The sequence below is a fragment of the Vipera berus genome (genome assembly GCF_964194415.1).
Source record: "Vipera berus genome assembly, chromosome: 3".
In the NCBI taxonomy this organism is placed as follows: Eukaryota; Metazoa; Chordata; class Lepidosauria; order Squamata; family Viperidae; genus Vipera; species Vipera berus.
Window position 1 is genome coordinate 150,504,489 of NC_138204.1, and position 21,702 is coordinate 150,526,190.

Here is a 21,702-nt window from a genome sequence, read left to right on the forward strand (position 1 = left end):
TGAGAAGTCATGCAATTCTTTATTTCTTGGGGGGAGAGAGGTAAGGTTCTTTTCAGTTTTATAAGAACTAAACAATCCGTGTGCCCTTGGGTTATTGTTTCAGAGATATTTTCTTATCTAAACATAGACATAGAATGACTACAGCTAGGCAAAAAAGCATTGAGAGTGGGAATGACTTGATTTCCTGCTGGCATTCCCATTGAATTTTCTTGTGGGAAGCTGGCAGGGAACAGAGATGGAAGCAACATCTCTCCCTCCTGCTCTCCCTTCCTCACTGTTCTTTTTTTTATTTAAAAAGTTTTACAATACATTTTGACTTTAATCCCCCCCTCCCCCACCCCTATCCCTCTCCCCCACTCCCTCCTCCCCCCCCCCGGCTTCCCAGAGCTAAATACAGGGCATAAAATCAAAAAACAAACATAAACACCCCTATGTTATCAACAATAAACTATAAATTCTATCTCTCTCTAGCTCATATAAAATGAGTACAAACAATATTAATATTACAAATAAAGTAGAAAAGAAAAAGAGGAAAACAGAAAAAGATCTTTACTCAAAATAAATTTTCTTAATCCCAGTCCTTATTCATATTAATTTCAAAAAAAAAAAGGAAAAGAAAAAACTTTCACCTGCTATTTGCATTCTCCCACCTTTCTCTAATTTCCAAACAAATTCTCAGTTACGCACCAAAAGCGCTTATCTTTGTTAATCTTAATAATCTCCGACCAAACTAAACTATAATCAAAAATAGTTCTTGCATGTATCACGCCAAATGTCTCACAGTTCCAAATCATCCTTAAGTTCAAATAAAAGTTCAAATAAAAAGAGTATATAAAAAAAAATTTAGGCAATCTCTAAGACAACTTGTTGTTAATTAGGAGCTTACATACCCACTCTTAGTTCAACACATAGTTTAAGTCCATAACCCTAATATACTTTTCTAGCAAGCAAATAACATCAATCTTAAATTGTGTAAAATATTAAAAAAGAGGAAAAATAAACTTTCTTTCTCCTCTATAATAATTTTACTCCATTGACATTCTAATCTAAAAATTTAATCAGCAATCTTAACGCCCCAAAACTTTTGGAGCACCTCTGTCATGACCCCCAAAACTTCTTTAGACCGCTCTCCTCCTACATCTTCACTGTAAGCACACTTTGAAGATTCCATAACTTTCTGCTGGTCTTGCTCTTGCTCTCGTCTCGCTCTTCTTAGGGCGGCACGCGTCATCTTCTGGCCTCCTGCAGCAACCGATGAGACTGTGGCTTGATCCCCTCCAACACCATTGTCCTCTGTCTGTCTATCTGCAACATCTTGAAACTTTCCCACACCGTATCCTTTTGCAGCTTCCAAAAATGATAGGGGGGTTGCTTTTAACACATTACTATAAAAATCACGTGCCTGAGCCACAGTAACCAAACGATGTCTTTTACCTTCGTGCGTCGCCACCAACCCAACTGGAATCTCCCATCTGAACTTAATATCACGTTTCTTAAGTTCCTGTACTAGAAATGCAAAATCTTTCCTTCTCCTTAGGATCTTCGGAGGGATCTCTTTTAAAACCAAAACTTCTTGCTCAGCCACTACCAAATTAGTATCATAAGCAGCTTGAATGACTTCATCTCTAATTACTCTCTTTGTAAAATAGACCACCACATCTCTGGGTAACTTCCTCTGTCTTGCAATCCATGAATTTACACGAAAAACTTTGTCCATATTTCCCTCAATTTCAGATGCTGACTGGCCCAGTACCCCTTCCAGAGCCTCAGAAATCAGCTGCTTTAAATCTTCTTTACCATTCTCCTTTAAACCCCTAATTCTAATAGCATACTGCATCTGATTATACTGAACAAGGCTCAATTCTTCGTCCATTTTATCCCTTATATTTTCATTTTCTAATACCTTTGCTTCTAATATAGAGTTCTTTTGACTGAGATCCTCCACTTTTATATCCAGCTGTAGCACACAGTCAGCTACGGATTCAACCTTAGACAAGATGTCCACCCTCATTGCTCTCAGCTTCTCTTCCATCTTCTTCTCCAATTTCTCCATTTTCTCCTCCAGCTTTTTCAACTTTTCATCCATCATATCAGACATCAGTTGTGCATGCTTTCCAAGAGCGTCTTGTAAATCCTTAAGCGTCAATACCGAGGGAGATGCAGGAGGAAGCAAAGCTTGCAGTGAGGTCTCTTGCACCAGGGAAAACCCCGCATTCCGAAGAGCTTTAGAAGTTTTAGCCGCCATCTTCCCCCACTTTCACTTATTACGCACTTTCACTTTAAAGCTATAAAATCCATTGAGCTAGAGAGTAAAAATAAAGAGTCCACTTCACCTTGACCTCCTGTACCGCTCTGCCTGCATCTTGATAATCAAAAGTATTTTCTTTTGGCAGGGGTGGTTGCTAACGCCTGGCTCTGCTCCAAGAATCCCAGAGCAGAGGCGCTGCGCAGCTCGGAGCAACCCAGGCTTCGGGGGGGCTCATCCTTCAGCCGCCCAAGCTCTCAGCTCAGGCGGCCCCGGAGAGCTCAACCCCTACCTGGGGCCTCACCCCCTCCTCTTCTCCCGAGGAGGGGGCTTCAAATCCATCTAAACAGCTGATCGGCACTGTTTACGATGGAAAAACACAGCTGCGGAGCGGGCAGCCCGAAAATGGCTGTCTTTCGACGTCGCGTCGCCACCGGAAGTCCCCTTCCTCACTGTTCTTATGTCCCTCCTACCCCCCCTCCTTTTCTCCCTTTCCTGACCTTCACTTTCCTTCTGGGTAGCTTGCAGTGAGTGAGTCAGTGGGGAAGTCTTGGAAGTTGCACGTCCAACGCTAGCAGGCAGGTAAGAAGATGCGCAAGAAGTACCACAGGTCAGGGAAGAACACAGGGCTGGGAGTGTGGGGATTACTTCCTTCCTGTTCCTTCGCTTCCCAGCATACAGGTAAGTTAAGTGGCTGCTGCTGGGTGAGGAAGGGAATGAGGCATTGCGAGAATGGCTGGGAAACTGTCATGAAAAAATGAGCATCAAATGATTGCAACAGAAGCGCAGCAAAGCTGAAGCAGCAGCAGTTACTGAAGCAGCCACGACTTTCTCACATTTCATTCCCTCAGGAGTCACGAGTCCTGGATTTTGGACATATTTTGTAAGTTAGCCCATTTAAGGTATTTTGGTTCAAAAATTGCACTGTTTTGTCCATTTAAAAGTTCTAGGAATAAGAGTTTTGGTAGTTTATAGATGTCATTCTTTGTTATTTTAATTTCTTATAATCACATTTTTTTCTGTTAAGTATAGATTCTCTGCATATGTAATACGCTATTTGAATATTGAGTTCCTATGAAGGTTCTACATCTGTAAACAGTATTAGAAAACATGATAGTTAAATACAGTGAAGTTCATTACTAGATATTTGTGAAATGATACAGGTTATATAATAAATTGCTATTGGGAAAATATTGATAAGGGGGCCAAAATAAAATTAATGGATGAAGTTAATGTAAAAAGAGCTTGAGAACCTAAAAACCAAATTAATTTTAGCATATTTAAAATGTTTTAAGGAGAGATATTTCTTATTTACAGGAGGCTCATTTAGTGGAGTAGGATAAACCTCTATTAATGAAGTATAGAATGAATATAACAGTCTAGAAATATTGTGTGGTAGAAATTTACTTACAAATACTTCAATGATAGCTAAATATGTGGCTATTCTGTTTCAAAAAGAATTGCCAATTCATGTGCAACAAATTCTTATTGAGAAAGCAGGAACTGTAATAGCTATGCTTAATATTTATGGGCCTAATTTAAATTCTCCTATTATGTTCTGCCAATGTTTTCAATACTTGAATGAATGCACTTATGATAACAGTGGTAATAATAGGAGATCTTAAAGACATTGGAGCCTGACCTGGATAATAATATACCTCTGTGGGGGAAAAATCATTAATGAGAGAAACAATTAAGATCTACAGTATATGGAAGGGATTGCCCTCTGCATGCCAGTAAAGAAACTTTGTCATACATCTCTAGACTGCTTTGCTTACTTAAAAAGTGCTCTATTTTTAATCACAACAGCCTGGCATAATCAGTAGAATACAAAGACTCAGCATTGGGCAGGGGAAAGGGTTCTCTTTGTCATCAAGCCCAAGAATTTTTCTTTACTGGCATGCAAAGAGCAGTATGTAGGTTCACAGCCAAAAAATACCAGGAGTCCCAAGTATTCTAAGAACAAAGAATTATATAGGTGAAATTATACAGATTATGCAGATATGAATAAATTATAACATGACAGATGAAGGGGCATCTTCAGATAAAATAGGGAGATGGAATTCAACCTAGTGAACACTGGTGCCTCTGCTTCATTGTAGAAGATTTCCTGCTTACATTTGTATACCGTCAACACAATAGTATAAATATTCCTCAGACTGCTGCATTTTATCATGTCAATGGGATGACCTTTACATTTCTATCAGGAAATGCCAAGTCTGAGATCTGTGGTCTACTATCGCTCAAGCCCATAGCTTAATTTGAAACATGACACCTAGCCTCTTGTAGGAAATAGCAAGAAGTTCCACAAAGTTCAATCCTAGTTTCCACTTAGATTCTAGTAAATCTAAATTCAATATATACAGGTGATAGTCTCAGGCTTTGCAAAATCAGTACTACTACATTTGCCTTATTAGCCACGTAAAGTTTAAATCACCTCCATAACATTATTGAAATGTCTCTTTCCAATTAACTTCTTAAATTTTCTGTTGGATTATATTTTACTTTTTATCTTACAAATTGTGTTGGATGGAAAAAGCTTGAGACCAACTTGAACACCATAGCTGAAATCTAAATACCTTGAGGCATTTCTCCCTTGACAAGTTAAACTCCAAATAATAGTTTGTTGAATAAATCATGATCAGGTTCACAGGTAAATATAGGCTTGCAAATTACTGTAAAGCCAAAAGCAGAAAAATGCCAGTATCAGTAGTTTTAGATGCAAACCAAGCATATATGTCTGAAGTTCATTAGTACTATTTTTTGCACGATACATGTAAGCATACTTGTGCTTTTCACAAGACTTTTATTTTCTTCTGTTAAATTGTATCTGATTCTCGAGAGACTGCAGTTTTGTTGGCAGAAGTGGTTTGTCACTGTCTCCTTCCTAGGGCTGCAAGAAACTGACTAGCCCAGGGGTAGGCAAACTTGGCTCTTTTATGACTCGTGGACTTCAACTCCCAGAATTCCTGAGCCAGCCATGCTGACTCAAGAATTCTGGGAGTTGAAGTCCACGAGTCATAAAAGAGCCAAGGTTGCCTACCCTTGGACTAGCCCAAGGTCACTTGGCTGGCTTTGTGAACAAGGCAGAACTAGAACTCACAGTCACCCAGTTTCATGCCTGATGCTTTCACCATTACACCAAACTGGTTCTCATTCATAAGACTTATTCTGTGGTAAGTGTACACAAGACTGCATTCTTATTCTTATATAGCGGCCGGTCTTATACTAATAGGGTAGTAACACTGCAGAAGCTAAATTATCAAATTATTTTACATCATATTCACATCATGCCACATATTATTTATAGGCTAAAGGAGAAGCATCTGTTTTTGAACATATTTGTTGTCATATTGCCTGAGATCTAAATAAAAATAAAATTTTATGTTCAAAATAGCTTGCCTACAGCATATGTTTTAATGAATGATTGCCTAAACGTAAAGGTAAAGGTTCCCCCGCACATGTGTGCTAGTCATTTCCGACTCTAGGGGCCGGTGCTCATCTCCGTTTCAAAGCCGAAGAGCCAGTGTTTGTCCGAGGACGTCTCCGTGGTCATGTGGCAGGCATGACTAGATGCCAAAGGCGCACGGAACACTGTTACCTTCCCACCGTAGTGGTCCCTATTTTTCTACTTGCATTTTTACGTGCTTTCGAACTGCTAGGTTGGCAGAAGCTGGGACGAGTAACAGGCGCTCACTCTGCTACGCGGCACTCGGGATTCGACCCGCCAAACTGCCGACCTTCTGATCGACAAGCTCAGCGTCCTAACCCACTTGGGCTACAATTAGATAGGTAGATGGTATGAGATAAAATGCTGAATAAATATAACAATATATGAGAACAGAACATACTTAACATAATTTAAAATCACTATATTTTTTTAAATTGTGCATTGTAGGCTCTTCTCCCAAAAATAATTTTGGAAATAAAAAAAAAATCCCTGTTAAACTGAGTAGGGGTCGACTGTTTTTTTAAAAAAGAAGCAAAGAAAGAAGGAACAAATAATGCAAATAACATAAAAGAACAATATGTTTTTATTGTTAATTGGCATTGTTTTTCTTCTTCCGTAGCCTCACTAGTTTATTTTCCAACTCTGAAATCTTTGGGATGACATGGAAAAATTAAGGTCACTTGGCTCAAGAACACATTTATTGTTCAAGGCAAAATTGTTAGCTGATTTTTAAATGCACATTTATTATCCAATTGGCTGGGAAAGCAAAAACAGTTTTCAAAGTCAGATCCAAGAGTGGTAAATATTAAGCGTGTATATGGGCTTATTACGGTAAGTTCTGCTATACAGTCAGCTTGATCTGTAGCAAAGCAACCATTCTTTATATGCAAATTATTTATTGCTTTACATAACTCATTGTACTACAGGAAATCAGCTTACAACCACAACTCGGCCCAAAATTTCTATGCAAAGCAAGAGTGAGTTTTGACCCATTTTACAATCTTTTCTGCCACAGTTGTTAAGTGAATCATGCAGTCGTTAAGCAAATACGGCTTCCCCCATAGTCTTTCCTTATAGCTGGGAAGGTTACAAATGCTGTTCACATGACCCTGGGACAATGCAACTGTTACAAATACATGCCAGTTGCCAAGCATTCAAATTTTGATCATGTGACCGCTGGAATGCTACAACAGTCGTAAGTGTGAAAACCAGTCGTAAGTCACTTTTTTCAGTGCCCTTGTAATTTCAAATTACTCACTAAATGAATGGGTTTAAGTCGAGGAATACCTGTACATGGCAATGGGAACATATTATTTTCACTGTGTTGTGAAATCTAAAAATTATAAGATTATCTTCAGATGTCAGCAGCCCATCATGTGGTCATAGTCAGCCCCTTCCATCTTCTGTTTTGTTTTAAAAGTGCACGGCAGCTAGAAAGCGCTGATGCTATTCTGTTTTTGTTTAAGTGGGAATGGTCCAGTAGTGATGGCAAAGGAGATACAGAAACAAACTACCTGCACACTAGTTACAGGGATGCAGTATTTACAGAAATGTAAATTTATTTAATTTTATTTATTTAATTTAATTTTTATACCGCCCTTCTCCCGAAGGACTCAGGGCGGTGTACAGGGCAATACAATAAAATACAATATATAAAAATTAAAAAAATATTAAATACAGTAGCCCATTATAATAAATTACTAAACGTTAAAATACCCCTAAACCCATCAGACCAGGCCAGCTTGTTCGAATAAATATGTTTTTAGGTCACGTCGGAAGGAGCGAAGGTCGGGAGCCATCCGGAGCTCCACTGGTAAACGGTTCCACAGGTCTGGCGCGCCCACAGAGAATGCCCTCCCCCTGGGGGCCACCAGTCGACACTCTTTCACTGACGGCACCCTAAGGAGGCCCTCTCTGTGGGAGCGCACTGGACGAAGGGAAGTTGATGCCGGCAGCAGATGTTCCCGTAAGTAACCCGGACCCATGCCATTTAGGGCTTTATAGGTCATAACCAGCACCTTGAATCTTACCCGGAGCACAACTGGAAGCCAATGCAGCTCACGGAGTAGAGGTGTTACATGGGAGTATCGGGAAACTCCCACCACCACTCACGCGGCTGCATTCTGCACCAGCTGGAGCCTCCGAGTAGTCCTCAAGGGCAGCCCCATGTAGAGAGCATTGCAGTAGTCCAAATGGGAGGTCACGAGTGCATGAGTGACTGTGCGCAAGGCATCCCGTTCTAGATAGGGCCGCAACTGACGCACCAGGCGAACCTGAGTGAAGGCCCCCCTAGTCACAGCTCCTATATGATCATCCAAGGAGAGCTGTGAATCTAGGAGGACACCCAGGTTACGAGCCCTATCTACGGGGGGCAATATCTCACCCCCCATAATTAACGGTGGAATATTCTGAATTTCCCGAGACGCCGGCACACACAGCCACTCAGTCTTGTCAGGGTTGAGCCGAAGCCTGTTCCTCCCCATCCAGACCCGGACCGCCTCCAGGCAACGGGACATCACAGAGAGGGCATCACTGGGGTGGTTTGGGGTGGAGATAAAAAGCTGGGTATCATCAGCATATTGATGATACCCAACCCCAAAACCACGAATGATCTCACCCAGCGGCTTCATATAGATGTTGAACAGGAGAGGCGAGAGGACCGACCCCTGAGGCACTCCACAAACAAGAGGCCTCGAGGCCGACCTCTGCCCTCCTGCCAACACCGACTGCGAACGTCCCAGGAGGTAGGAGGAGAACCACCGTAAAACAGTGCCTCCCACTCCCAACCCCCGAAGACGCCGCAGTAAGATACCATGGTCGATGGTATCAAAAGCCGCTGAGAGGTCTAATAGGACTAGGACAGAGGAGCAACCCCTGTCCCGAGCCCGCCAGAGATCATTCACCAGCGCGACCAATGCCGTCTCCGTGCTGTACCCGGGCCTGAAGCCCGATTGGTACGGGTCTAGATAATCAGCTTCCTCCAGGAACAGAGGGAGCTGCTGCGCCACCACACTCTCAACAACCTTCGCAAGAAAGCGAAGGTTGGAGACTGGTCAAAAGTTGTTTAAAACAGCTGGGTCCAGGGCAGGCTTCTTGAGGAGGGGTCTCACCACCGCCTCCTTCAAGGCGGCGGGAAAACTACCCTCATTCAGAGAAGCAGTTATCACTGCCTGGAGCCAGCCTCGTGTCCCCTCGTGTTCCCCTAAATCTTTAACAACAGTGCTAGTTGAACATTACACAATGGGGAAGAAAAAATACTCCAGTTTTATTACATAATCCCTGAGTTCTGGATAGGATCCAGACTCAGATTTAAACTAGGCTTATTGAGATAATTAGGAATTGGACAAGTTACTTATTTCAATAAACTGCTCTAGACAACTGTCAAAAATTGCGTGGCGGGAAGCCTAAGTATTTAAAAATGCAAAAATAAAAGAGGAAAGTATTACTGGTGCAAAACATTTCAAAACAACATTTCATCTCAAAATAGCATCTGCAGAATTAAAGTTTTCCTTTTTTAGTTATGAGTCTGATCTCTATTGCACATATCCTTTTATTGCTGTCTCTCAAGAACATAAACAATTTCCTTAGAGAATAGCACTGCATTAAGTAATCCTTTCATTGCTGTCCATCAAATTTATAGGGTGAAGAAAAAAAATTCTCTCTCTTCATTAAAGTCTATGAATAAAAATGTTTGCAATGTTCTTAAAGGGGATCCAAGTATATCTACAAATAAGTGGGTGTTTTTTTTATTCTGCATTACAGGAATATTCTCCTTAATACTCTGGCCTGACATCTTTTCCATTCAAGCCGAAGGGAACCATTGCCCATACAATTTTAGAACAGCACTGACCTGTAACAAACTGTATCTAGAAAAATGGTTTGAATCTTGTCTATAGATGCATTAATGTAGTTTTTAATGGCATTTGCTTTATCCTGTTGACAGCCGCTTGGCTCCTTTTCATATTGTTACCTGGCATATATAGACCCACGTGTAAAGATAGAGAAATTAGTTTCACTGGCATCTACAGAAGTAGGCCCGTAGGAAAACAATTTTGAAATTGTTTCTTTCTTTGATCCCAAGTTGTAATTGCTGCCAGTCTAATATAAGAGACTGCTTGAACAAATTAGGGCAATGAAAGACTAAGAGCTGCTGATTATATGGAATGCTGAAAACAACTCTCCTCGCAATACTTGTTTGCAATACTTGTTTTCTTAAATAGTCTTTCCGGAGATTTGTTATTCTTTAGTCAAGTGCAAGGACTTTTAAGGTTTATTTAAATGAGACAAAAACAATGCTTTGCTTTAATCTGGAATGTTAACAGTTTCATTATTTATCTGATGTTCTAATATTCTGCTTTTGTCCCTCTGGAATTCAAGATGGCATTCTTAGCTCTTTCCTTTGTTCCTTTGTATTATTTGGCATAAGTACTTCGCAAGGGATAAAACATCTGTTAACATGGGGTCAGACATTATTGGTTTGCAGATATCTTGACCCAGGCTGAACAGGAGATGTGATAGAGCTCGTATTCCGGTGTCTACTGACTGTTGGAACAGATATAGATGGGGAAGAACAAACTCAGCCTTATTCTGAGCCAAGACAAAAAAGCTGTGGATACAGAAATGTTCTGATTCCATGGATATTCAACCTATAGTTCTCTATCTTGCAGAAATGGCTTGTAATCTATTCTAGGAGTCCTCTTGATTCACAGAACAAGTGGCAGCTGCTGATAAGGAGGTATTTGCAATTATCTTGTGCCAGTTACAACCATTCCTTGTAACAATCACTCATGTTTTAGACATCTCTGTTTGGATTAGTACAATTCACTAAGGGGGATTTACCCTTGGAGAAAACTTTAAAGTTCCAAGTGGTCCTGAATGCACCTACTCCAATAGTGATGGAGTATGAAAGCTACCCCATGTACAGTAACACTCTGCTTCACTGCATAGTTATTAGTTTACACTGATTATTAATTTGCCTTCAGGTGCAGTAAGAAAACACCAGTTGTCACCTTTAAAGATCTACATGGCTCAAGACTTGTATATCTACAAAGTAACATTTTTTCAGTGATTTCTGTCTAATCAATATTATCAGATAAGCTCCCTACCCAAAATCAGATTAATCCCTACCCTGTTATGTTTTATGAAGGCCACTATATCCTGACTTTTCAAGACAGTCCTTTGGGTGGAACTGTTAGGAACAATAAACTCCCATCCTGAGTTTCTAATCTGTTTGCTCCTTGTGTGCCAAACTTTTTGTAATTGCAAGTGCAACTCTGACTTAACCTTTTTGTAACAGTGAAATATAAGATGTTCACTGTCTCGGATTGGGGTAACATATAAGCTTCATTAATTCAGTAAACACGTCTCCATATTAGACTACTGTTAAAGATAAGTTTTCCTGTTTATAGTAGTAAGTGGGAAATGCTGCAATACTGAGTTCATGCATTCCCCAAGTCATAACATGGTTTTATTTAAACATGTTTGAACCCAGCCTTTTGGGTTGTAATTCATAGTTTACAGTAGCACTGGACCTTGGTTTATTTTGTATGTTGTGGTTAAATAATCCATGGCTTAATATGATAAGCAAGACAGTCCATTATGATCTGAGAAAGAATTCTAAACTGAAGATAGTTGTTTTCTAGTTTTCCCATGTAATTCCTACTTGTCCAGGACTAAATTGTGAAAGCCAAGCTTTCAAATAGCCTGTCATCAAATCAGAGCATAGTGATGTAGCACAAATAATTACAAGCTACAACTTGTAACTGTGCGGTCCCAGTCTATTGACATGATAGTCAAGCTCCCAATTTATTGAAAATATGAATGGAATGGCAAAATAAAATAATGAAAATAACGTTGTTGCCCTATGTGCTATAAAGTTGGCATTGTATTTGTGCAATGAAAGGATAATAGTGGATACTGCATGTTAAATTTCATTACTCTTCTAAAGCAGATTCTCCATTATGTGATGCTATCCAAAATGTTCAGCAGAAGGGGAATTGGAGTTCTATATAACTGGGTAGCCATCAAGATTACGAAAACTAGAAAACTATTTAAATTATAAACTTCAGAGATAAAAATATAGAATGAGATTTTTACTTTTAAAGTGTAGTGTTCTACGCTATTATTTATATGACTTGCTTATTCTCTTCCATGGATTTTTTTGAAACGTAAAAAACCCATTTCTACAAGCAGACAGTATTTATAACTTTTTAGGTCCTGAACACAAATCCAGGCATGTTAAATTAAAATTAAAACCAAGCATTATACAAAATGTATTGTTAAGAAACATTCTCAGTGCCAAAAAAAATCTATTTAGAATTCCTCATCCACACAGTCCCACAGAGTTTATAGCTCCTGGCAGCAGTCAGGTACTGATAAGGGGAAATGATGTTTATAATCTGCCTTTAAATTCTTAAACAGGGATGTACAACACACAGTCTTCAAAGCTTGCTACCATATTGTAAATGTTTAATCTTATACAATAAAAGAGGGAAGTTATTAAATATGTCAGAAATAGTTATATTTACTCAATTTAAAATAAAATGCATTTTATTTTACTGTTTGAACATCACTCAAGGGCACATACAGTTCTTGGTTCAAAAAAGTATTTAAACGTAGATGTCTTAGACTTAGACATTCCACGATTCTAGATTTTTCATAGCTTTGATCTGTAAGTTTTCAAATCAGTATAAAATAACAGAAGGTAGAAGTCATCTATATTTGCCATGCAACTGGCAAATCAACATTGGAAATATTGTAATTCTGATAGTCTATAGAAAAATATTCATATCTGAAAAGTATTCTGTGCTTTTCAGAAAGGCAGATGGCTATGCAAGAATTTACTAATATAGGGCATAAATCTGTGAAGTAATAATTCTAGTATAATATACAGCAATTGTGATTATGTTTTATAACTGCTTTCTGCTTTCTGGAGATAAACATGCTTCTCTATTACATGTAAATAAAGGATTGCATTTCTTTTTAGAATTATAGAATTAACCCACACATCTACTGCATTTATAAACAAAGCGACCAAAAAGATTAGTGCTTTCTACTAAACTGTAGTTGACTAAATCATATTCCTCCCAAATTTTAAATAAATTGTCTCAACAATAGTCCTGAGAATCTTTTGCTAATGAGATTAAATCAACTTGGTGGAGCAGTGGGCTAATGCCTCCTTATGTAACACCAGCTGCCTGCAATTAGTGCAGGTTCGCATCCCACCAGGCTCAAGGTTGACTCAGCCTTCCATCCTTCCGAGGTAGGTAAAATGAGGACCCAGATTGTTGGGGGCAATTAAGCTGACTTTGTAATAATGCCGCTTGGGGTGTGTGTGAAAGCCCTAATAAGCAGGCATATACATAGAATGAAGGCTACTGCTAAGCTTGTAAGCCGCCCTGAGTCTGAGAAGGGCGGGATATAAATGGAATTTTAAAAAAAAACACCTAATTTAATGTGGACTAAGCAATAGCTAGAACAGAAACTGCTCTTGCAGGGAAAGGTCATTGTTTTAAAACAGGCTGAGACCTAAGATACAAATAGTCAAGAATACTGATTTGCTGAAAAACTATCAGAAATTATTCACATGAAAGTCAGCCTTCTGTGGCTCAGGTATATTTACATATGATGCATCCCTGAACTATAGGCAATATGCTTTATTAGGAAAATATGGTAAAATACTGGCTGACGAAACCAAATGCTGGTATGACCCCATTTTCTTTTCTCTGCTTTATGAAGGTTTACATGCAAATGCTTGATGATATCACTATTTATTCTATCATTTTAAGACTGTATTTCTTACATGTATTAGGTTTTAATTCTGCCAAATTCAAACTAATGATATAAAGGACTTTCACATACCCAGTCAGATTTAAATCCTGATTACCCAGTATCGTGTGCCTTTACATTTTGTTTATAACCCTTTGTGTTAAAAAATACTAGTTATCTGACTTTCTTGAATTATTATCCAAGTACCGTCTTTCATTAAATAAATATATGTGATAGATGACCCTTTATGTTATTATATTGTAATTATTTTAAGGCAGCTTTATTTTATTTATTACATTTATATACCGCCCTTTCCCAAAGGACTCAGGGCAGTTTACAGGGTGATTAAAAACAAAAATACAAAAGTTAAAAACAAATTTAAAAAATTATATTCGTCCCTGAATAAGTAAAACCCCAGTTAAAATTAAAATTTTAAGCTTTAAGGTACATGTACTTTTTCTCATAAAAATACTTTACACAATATATCAACGTAGATGGACATGTATTTATGTTATACTTAATTTTACTTAACAATAAGGTAATTATTGAGAAAGGAATGGGCTTTTCTTCATTAAATGTTTTCTGGCAGAAATTGGAAAGCCATCTCTTGGGAATGTTTCAGTTTGGATTCCTTCACAGAACAGGGGGGTGGCTATAGTGGCCAAGTGCCAGCTCCAATTCTGTTTTTGGTTTTTTTTTCCTGGGCTTTCCCAAAGCCATCTAGTCAGCTACTGTAAAAGTATACAAGAAAGGCCTGCGGTCCGAACCAGCATTTTTTTCCCTTTTGGTTTTAATTCTATGCATGCGATCATCCTAGCCAATTGGGAGTACCCCTACTGAACTCAGCAGGCGACTAAGATGAATTGATTTCTATTTGGCAGTGACATTGATCAGCACATTTAATCTTATTCAAAACAGCGCCTATTTTTCCCAATTGCATTTCCACAAAAATCCAACAATTGATTGCCACTATCCCTTGGCGTCTTGTTCCTATTGCTGGACCCAGTGCCAACTGTAACTGAGTAATTCAAACAGGCATTAAATTAAAAATGTTTTGCTTATACCTATAGGGCTGAGGGATTTGGCCTGGAAAAATCCAGACGACCACTAAACGGCAGCAAGGAGAGACAGAAATTCCTTTCATTCCTTGAGGGCTAATCCACATGGAGCCCCATTTCCATCTGTCCTGTTTGCCAGAGACTAAAATGGACAATGTGAAACTTGAGCGGGCCACGAACAAGGAGTATATATCGGAGGTGGTGACCCTTCGAGAGCTGTATGCAACGAAATTTCATTTTGATGTATGCCGATTGGTGTACATTCAAAGTGACAATAAAGTTATCATCATTATGGTTGTGAAGGGAGACAGAGTGAGAAACAAAGAGAGAGTATACACACACACACACACACACACACACAGAGCTCAAAAAAAAATAAAGGGAACACTTAACACAATGTACTGTATTTAATAGTAGGATGTCTTATTTTGTGTTCCCTTTATTTTTTTGAGCAGTATATATATTCCTGGTTAGGTCGCAGCCTCCCACTCCTTTCCTGTTTTGCGACACCAAGGGGAAGCCGGTCAGCTCCGTTGGTTGCCGCCTGGACCATCTACAGCTCCAGGCCCGCCAGCCCACTTCCTCCCTCGTTCCTTTCGCCCGCCCTGTCTCTCGCAAGCGGGGCAACCGGCAAGACCCTCGCTGTCGTCCTCTCACGCACTCCGTATCTCTGGAAGGCAAGCGCCTCCCCTCGGCTCTTGGCGTTGCCACGCCGCTCAGCTGACTGAGGAGCACGTTCGGCGGCGGCGGCGGCTGCCACTGCTGAGTTAGGAAAACAGTAACACCCTCGGCGGGGCAGCGGCGGCAGCAGCGGCAGCAGCAGCAGCAGCCGCCGCCAGAAGGCTCGCGGCACAGTAAGCGACAAAGCCAGAGCTCCGGTCTCCCTCTCCCTTTCACGACGCACGCACGCACGCACGCGCGCACAGGCTCCCGAACTCGAGGCCGGGCTACTCGCCCGCCTCCCCGCGCGCGCGCGCCTGCACACGCAACATATACACATACCACACACGCACACCTCCGCGAGCGAGCGAGCGCGCGCGCGCAACCCCCCCCCCCCCGCTCGTCATCACCTTCGTCGTTTCCAATCCCTTTCTCGTAGTCGCGCGAGCTTCCACAGCCGAGTCGCCTCCGCCGCCGCCGCCTCCCCCCTCCCCTCCCCTCCGGTTGTGTCGCTCCCGTGCTCTCCGCATCTCGGACTGTCACTCCGGTGTGAGAGGTGTTCGCGTAAACCCCCGTTCTAAGCTTTCGCTTCCTTCGAGAGAGAGAGAGAGAGAGACGAAGGCCGGCATGTCCGGGCAGCAGCCGCAGCAACTGCCGGCGACGGCTCCTCTGGCGCCGAGCAACCCGACTCCCTCGCCGACCTCGGCCGCGCTTCTCCTTCACCCGCCGCCGCCGCCGCCGCCACCGCCGGCCACTTCGGCCCCGCCGCCTCCTCCTCCTCCGCCCGCCGTAGCGGCGGCGGCGGCAACAACGGCAACAACAGTCTCGGCTGTCTCTTCAGCTGGGCCCATGTCTGCCGGGAGCGGCAGTAGCGCCCCGGCCCCTTTCCCTCACTGCGGCGATCCAGCCCTCAACGAGCAAGAGAAGGAGCTCAAGCGGCGCCTTAAGCGGCTCTACCCGGCCGTGGACGAGCAGGAAACGCCGCTCCCTCGGTCTTGGAGCCCGAAAGACAAATTCAGTTACATCGGCCTCTCGCAGAACAACCTGCGCGTCCACTACAAAGGTGAGGGGAAGGGGGAAAGGGGGCGACGGTAGCAAGGCCCGAGGCCAGCACGCTTTTCTCTCAGGCCTTCCTCCGGCAGAGACGCCCAGGCAGCCGAGCAGGTGGTGACAGGATGGTCGACAGCTCCCGCAAGAGTCCCGGAGGCAGGGGTCGTCTACCTCTTCCACTATCTAGATCAGGGGTCTTCAAACTTGGCCCTTTTATGACTTGTGGACTTCAACTCCCAGAATTCCTCAGCCAGCAAAGCTGGCTGAGGAATTCTGGGACTTGAAGTCCACAAGTCATAAAAGGGCCAAGTTTGAAGACCCCTGATCTAGAGAGCCAAACCCCAACCCGAGTATCTCCAGGTCGACCCCTGCACCTAAAAAAAAACCACCCACCCCAGTTCGGCTAGCAAAGCCCTCCCACCCGACCCCCCCCCTTGCATCGGCTGCCGTCGATGAACGACACCCCGCTTTTTCGTGCATCATTTTTTTTGTTGTTGTTTCCACCTTCGGCAGACAATACTTGACGCCACCACTCTCAACTGCCCACTTCCCAAAAAACAAATGGCATATTCTTTCTCTTCTCTGACAATCAACCCTGTTCTTCTTTTTCTTTTTCTTTTCTTTTTTTTTTCCTGGTGTCTCTTTTGATTTCCTTTCTGCCCCCATCTACCTTCACCTTCCTTAACTTCGGATTAAGAGCAGTCGGGCCTGGTCTTTTAGGAACTAGGCCTGGGATTAACTGTTTTTAAACTTGATGCTCCCATCTCTTAAAACCTCTCTTCTCCCCCCCCCCCCCGGATTTCTTTTCTTAATCGGGGAGGAAACGTTTTAGAAGAAATCAATAGGGGGGAGGAGAAATGTTAAAAAATAGAACAACAGGAAACAAATCTCATTGGGTCCTCCGAGAAAAGTTAGGAAGCCAAGTAGACTCCCTCTCAGCTTCATTTTTTTTTTCCATCTTCCAAATATTGGGAGGCTTGGATGATCCTTTATTTTCTGGTTGTGGATGATGTGGGGAGAATGAGTATATAAAGTGTCGTTTTCTTCAAAAGAGATTATTTCTCCTGTTGAATAACAACTTGGGGTCAGGGGAGGAGAAAGCAAGTCAGTCAGTGTGACGTGTCCAATTAAAAATAACCGGTTAGGGCAAGAAATGTGTTTGTTTAGCAAGAGAGTAAAGGTCAGCAGAAGTTGGAAGAATAAATGTAAAACTTTTAAAAGGAGTAAAAATGAAGAAAGAAAGCCATTGTTTTGTAAATTCATCCGGCATGATGATGAACATTAGCTGCAACATTGGCTAATGAAAAATTAATTCCTTCAAATTTGGTTTCTATTATATGGTGAATTTATCTTCCTTCTTCTGATGTTAATATCAGGAAGTAAAGTCAAAAGCTGATGTACAAGAAGCTACATTTTCTGTTGTGCTGAAATCATTTGGGACAGTTCATGTTTCCTTCTGCATTTTAGATTTATACACACATAAACACACAATCCACACTTACACTCATTCATCTAAAATGGAATAGGAAACCAAGATATACTTAAATGAAGCAAGAGAAAAAAGGAGACAACTGGTTATTAAGTGCATATTGTAGAAAAAGACTCATCTATTGTTCTAAACTTTTGAACTTACGAAGACAGGCTTTGGAAAAATTTATGTTTGTGTGTGTGTGTGAGTGTGTATACAAAGAAACAAGAGCACTTTGCCTAGAATGGAGGAAAACGAAAACAAATAAGAATCTATTATGTATAGCTTCTGATTTCCAGCTTAGTACATAGCAAATATAAAATTTTCAATATTTAGATATCAGCATGCATCTTTCACAAAAAAATTGTACAGTGCCCTAATATGCTGACAGTCCCTTTAAGCACTGGAAGAAGTTTCCTTGTTTTGATACCAAATTTCCAAGTTTTTCTTTGAATGGCTATCTTTTGTATGTTGTATGGCAGTACTATAGTGTATTATTTGAAATATGTAACAATTTAATGATTCAGAGATAAAGCTAAAGTACTAAATTATCACTAACCTAAATGAGAATGATGTGTCCTTGGGCTTTCTTATCACTGTGACAAAGACTATAAGTCATTGCTTCTGTTTTTATTAATTGCAACTTTTCATATCATCACAAGGCAGATCAACTTTTATTTATCTTAATTATATTAGATATATTCAGAATTTGAGAGTGTTACAAATCTGTGCTCACTAGCCATAATCATAGTATAGGATTTGGGAGAGATACTAAACTGCAGATAAACTAAAATAGAAATGGATGTTTTGAGCTCCTTGTAGCCATGCTGAAGTATGAGTTGATAGCAAGGGGAAGGTAGAGGCTAAACTTCTTGGACTAACCATGATTTATGCACTGTTAAATCTGAAAAGTGATTAACGTCCTATGGATTTGAGCTTTAAGTTAATATGTTCATTATGATTTGCATTGTTAATCAGGAAATATACTTTGAGAATAATTTGCAGCTATTCCATATTTATTTTATTTTGTATTGTACTTTTTGTGTAATATTTTATTAACAAGTATTACAGTATGTAGTTTGGCGTAATATAAAAGTATAATAGTAGTTTCTTTCTTTGTCTGCAATGCTCAAAAATAGTTTCATTTCAGAAAACTTGGATTGAACTCATTTCACCCACAGAGAAATAGAAATAAAACTGCACAATTCATTATTCATAATTATGATTCATTAATAATTACTGTAATTCAAACATAGATTTAGTTACTTGAGGATCTATATAAAGAATATTGAAGATTTGATTATATAGATACCATTTGATTTTTTTTCTTAGAAAAAGTATATTTGGAGTGATAAATTGATAAATCAGTTCAAATAGATATTAAGTCCTAAAGATGCAATTGGAGAGTGCATTTTTCCAGTCTTAGGTAAAATTCTCAAATATAAAGAATAATTGTTCATGCAGACAATAGTTTTGCTGAATACGCTAGCTCAGGGGTGTCAAACTCAATTTCACTGAGGGCCGCATCAGCATTGCGGTTGCCCTCGGGGCCGGGTGGGTGTGGCCTGGGTGGGCGTGGCCTATTGGGTGGGCGTGGCTAAAGTGTGTATGGACTACTGGGTGGGCATGGCCAGATCTGAGGGTCTCTGGCAGAAGGAGGGTCTCTGGGCCAGGGCCATGGCAGTCGGAGCCGTTCCCTCTCTGTTTCCAGGATGGCTTCGCAGGCCGCATGAAACCACGGGCCGGATGTGGCCCCCGGGCTTTGTATTTGACATGTCTGCGCTAGCTTATATCATCTAGTAGTGTCAAACACCATATAATAAAAAAATAGTGGAAAAAGATATTTAGAAAACCTGTGTAATAACTAAAAAACAGAAAATGAAGGATTAACTTATTTAGAAGAGGAAGGCATTGTATTTTTATATATAATAACATTCTGAATAAGTTCAATAATAAATGTAGCCATTTTATTTTTAGTTATATAAACTTAACATTTAAAACTATAATAGATGTCCCACTAAATTATAAATATGTTCAAATGAAAGTTTGATACTAATAAATAGATGAGCCATAGTAAATTTTTTTGTTATGAAAGGGAAAATTGTATAGGTAGTTTTTTTTCTTCTCTAATAGTTATTTGAATGAATTACTTAGTATAAATTCTTCAAACAGTGATTCTACAGTAATAAGATTATGTGGGAACCACACAAACTATTTTCTATAAATATCTGCACTAATTTTCAGATAGCTGAAATGCAAGTGTCCTGATTAAAACCATCCCAGCTGAAGATTAGCTTATATTGAACAAATATTATGGCCGTGTGGCTTATTATCATTTTATAGCTTAATTACAAATGAAAAAAATACTATCGCTTAACCCACACTGCATATGGGTATGAATGGATAGCAGTGTCATTTTTTTCTCTGCTCCTTCTCTTGCATAAATACCACTTAAACTGTGAACTGAATATTGCTCTTTCAACCCTATATTTTAGTGGGCTCTTCGCTATATTTTGATTTTCTAGTAGCAAACATCACTGTATAAGAGTTTAACTCTGTGTTAACATTTATTTTGTTATTCTACTTTGAGAAAAGAATGTACATTTATAATTTACCATAAGGCTTGTGCAACCTGTGCCACATAAAACAATGTAGTAGAAAATTTATATCCCAGTTGCTAAGTCTTATTCAGATAGCTGGTTCTATACCTATTGTTTAAATGCAGGACAAATTAAGAAAAGTGATTGGTGGATTCCCATAGATTAATTTCTCCTTCCACTAAATGTTACCTGCCAATGGGGAAAAATACCATTCACTTTCCCTGATGTGGAGAAAATTCTTAAAATGAGATTGAGCAAGTTTAGGCAAGTGCATGAGTAGTTTAGCTGTTTGTCACATTATGCAACTAACAGGTGCAGTGACATTGGACCCTGCCAGCCAGATTACTTCTCAATACAGATCTAGCACTTTTGTGGGGGGGGGGACCCAAACCTGTTATCTAAAATTAATCCTGACAAGTTACACTAATAGAAGAGGAGCATAGGATGAAGCAGGAGGGACAATTAATAACAAGCAAAATTTTCATCCTGAGTGCTGCAAGGGAATATCAGTGCTGGCATGCAGATATCCAGAAGTAGCCATGGAGCCAGAATGCTTTTGCAATATAGTGCTGTATTCCCCCACCATCAGCATCATAAAAGTATAGCTTCATGAACCTTTTATTGGCAGAAGCAATGGAAAATCTGCGATGCATACAGTGGTGACAGAGCCAGCAACATACAATTAGTGGGTAGTAATCAGCTCTTTTTTCCCAGCCTTTTAACTCAACCTTCTGAGCAATTAAAAGACCAGCAATCTCTTTATAAGGACCTTATGTAAGGCCTGATAAACACTTCAAAAAGCACCAATTAGGTAATTCAAGAAGAGATACGCATGGAAATATATGTACAGTGGTACCTTGGTACTCAAAACTGCTTTGAAACTCATCGAATTTGGTATTCAGCACATTTTGACATGAAAATTTTGTACTCAATGCACAAGCTAGAACTTGTCAGTGTCGGCTGCCTTTTGACTCACTAAAAATTGTTTGGTACTCATTGTTTTGGTACTCATTGTCTCTCCCATAACCAATTAACAGTGAGTACCAAGGTACCATTGTATTTTTAACACATATGTAGAATCATTTCAAATGTAATCACTGATTTCAAATCTCATGCAGGTATCTAAGTAATCTTATATCTGTAAAATTATTTAACCATGATTAATCTTATTTACTGGTTTGATAGATTAATTGTTTTTTTAGTAAGTACTAAGAGCAGATGTTTTTCTGGAGAATAAAACCAAAAAATATTACTTAATTACATAGAAGTAGTAAACTACTGAGTCTTGGCTTTAAAGAAACTAATCCTAAACTCTTTGAAAATTGCTTCAGGTATAAGGAATGGGTTGTAAATTAACCATTTTTTCAAACAGTTGTTTTACAAATAGTTCTTTCCTTGTTTTC

The 21,702-nt window shown here is 40.0% G+C and overlaps 1 protein-coding gene and 1 long non-coding RNA gene across 3 annotated transcripts in view; one reads left to right on the forward strand and one right to left on the reverse strand.

Moving 5' to 3' along the window:
- LOC308664812 overlaps positions 1-15,673 on the reverse strand; it is a 22,654-nt gene extending 6,981 nt beyond the window's left edge. Inside the window, exon 1 of the long non-coding RNA XR_014025751.1 lies at positions 15,592-15,673. This is a non-coding gene — a long non-coding RNA (uncharacterized lncRNA). The remainder of the gene's footprint in view (positions 1-15,591) is intronic.
- RANBP9 (RAN binding protein 9) overlaps positions 15,625-21,702 on the forward strand; it is a 44,329-nt gene continuing 38,251 nt past the window's right edge. For both annotated transcript variants that reach the window (XM_081322327.1, XM_081322328.1), the window contains exon 1: positions 15,625-16,244. In XM_081322327.1, the coding sequence (XP_081178453.1) occupies positions 15,809-16,244 (436 nt within the window). In that variant the 5' untranslated portion in view covers positions 15,625-15,808. The remainder of the gene's footprint in view (positions 16,245-21,702) is intronic.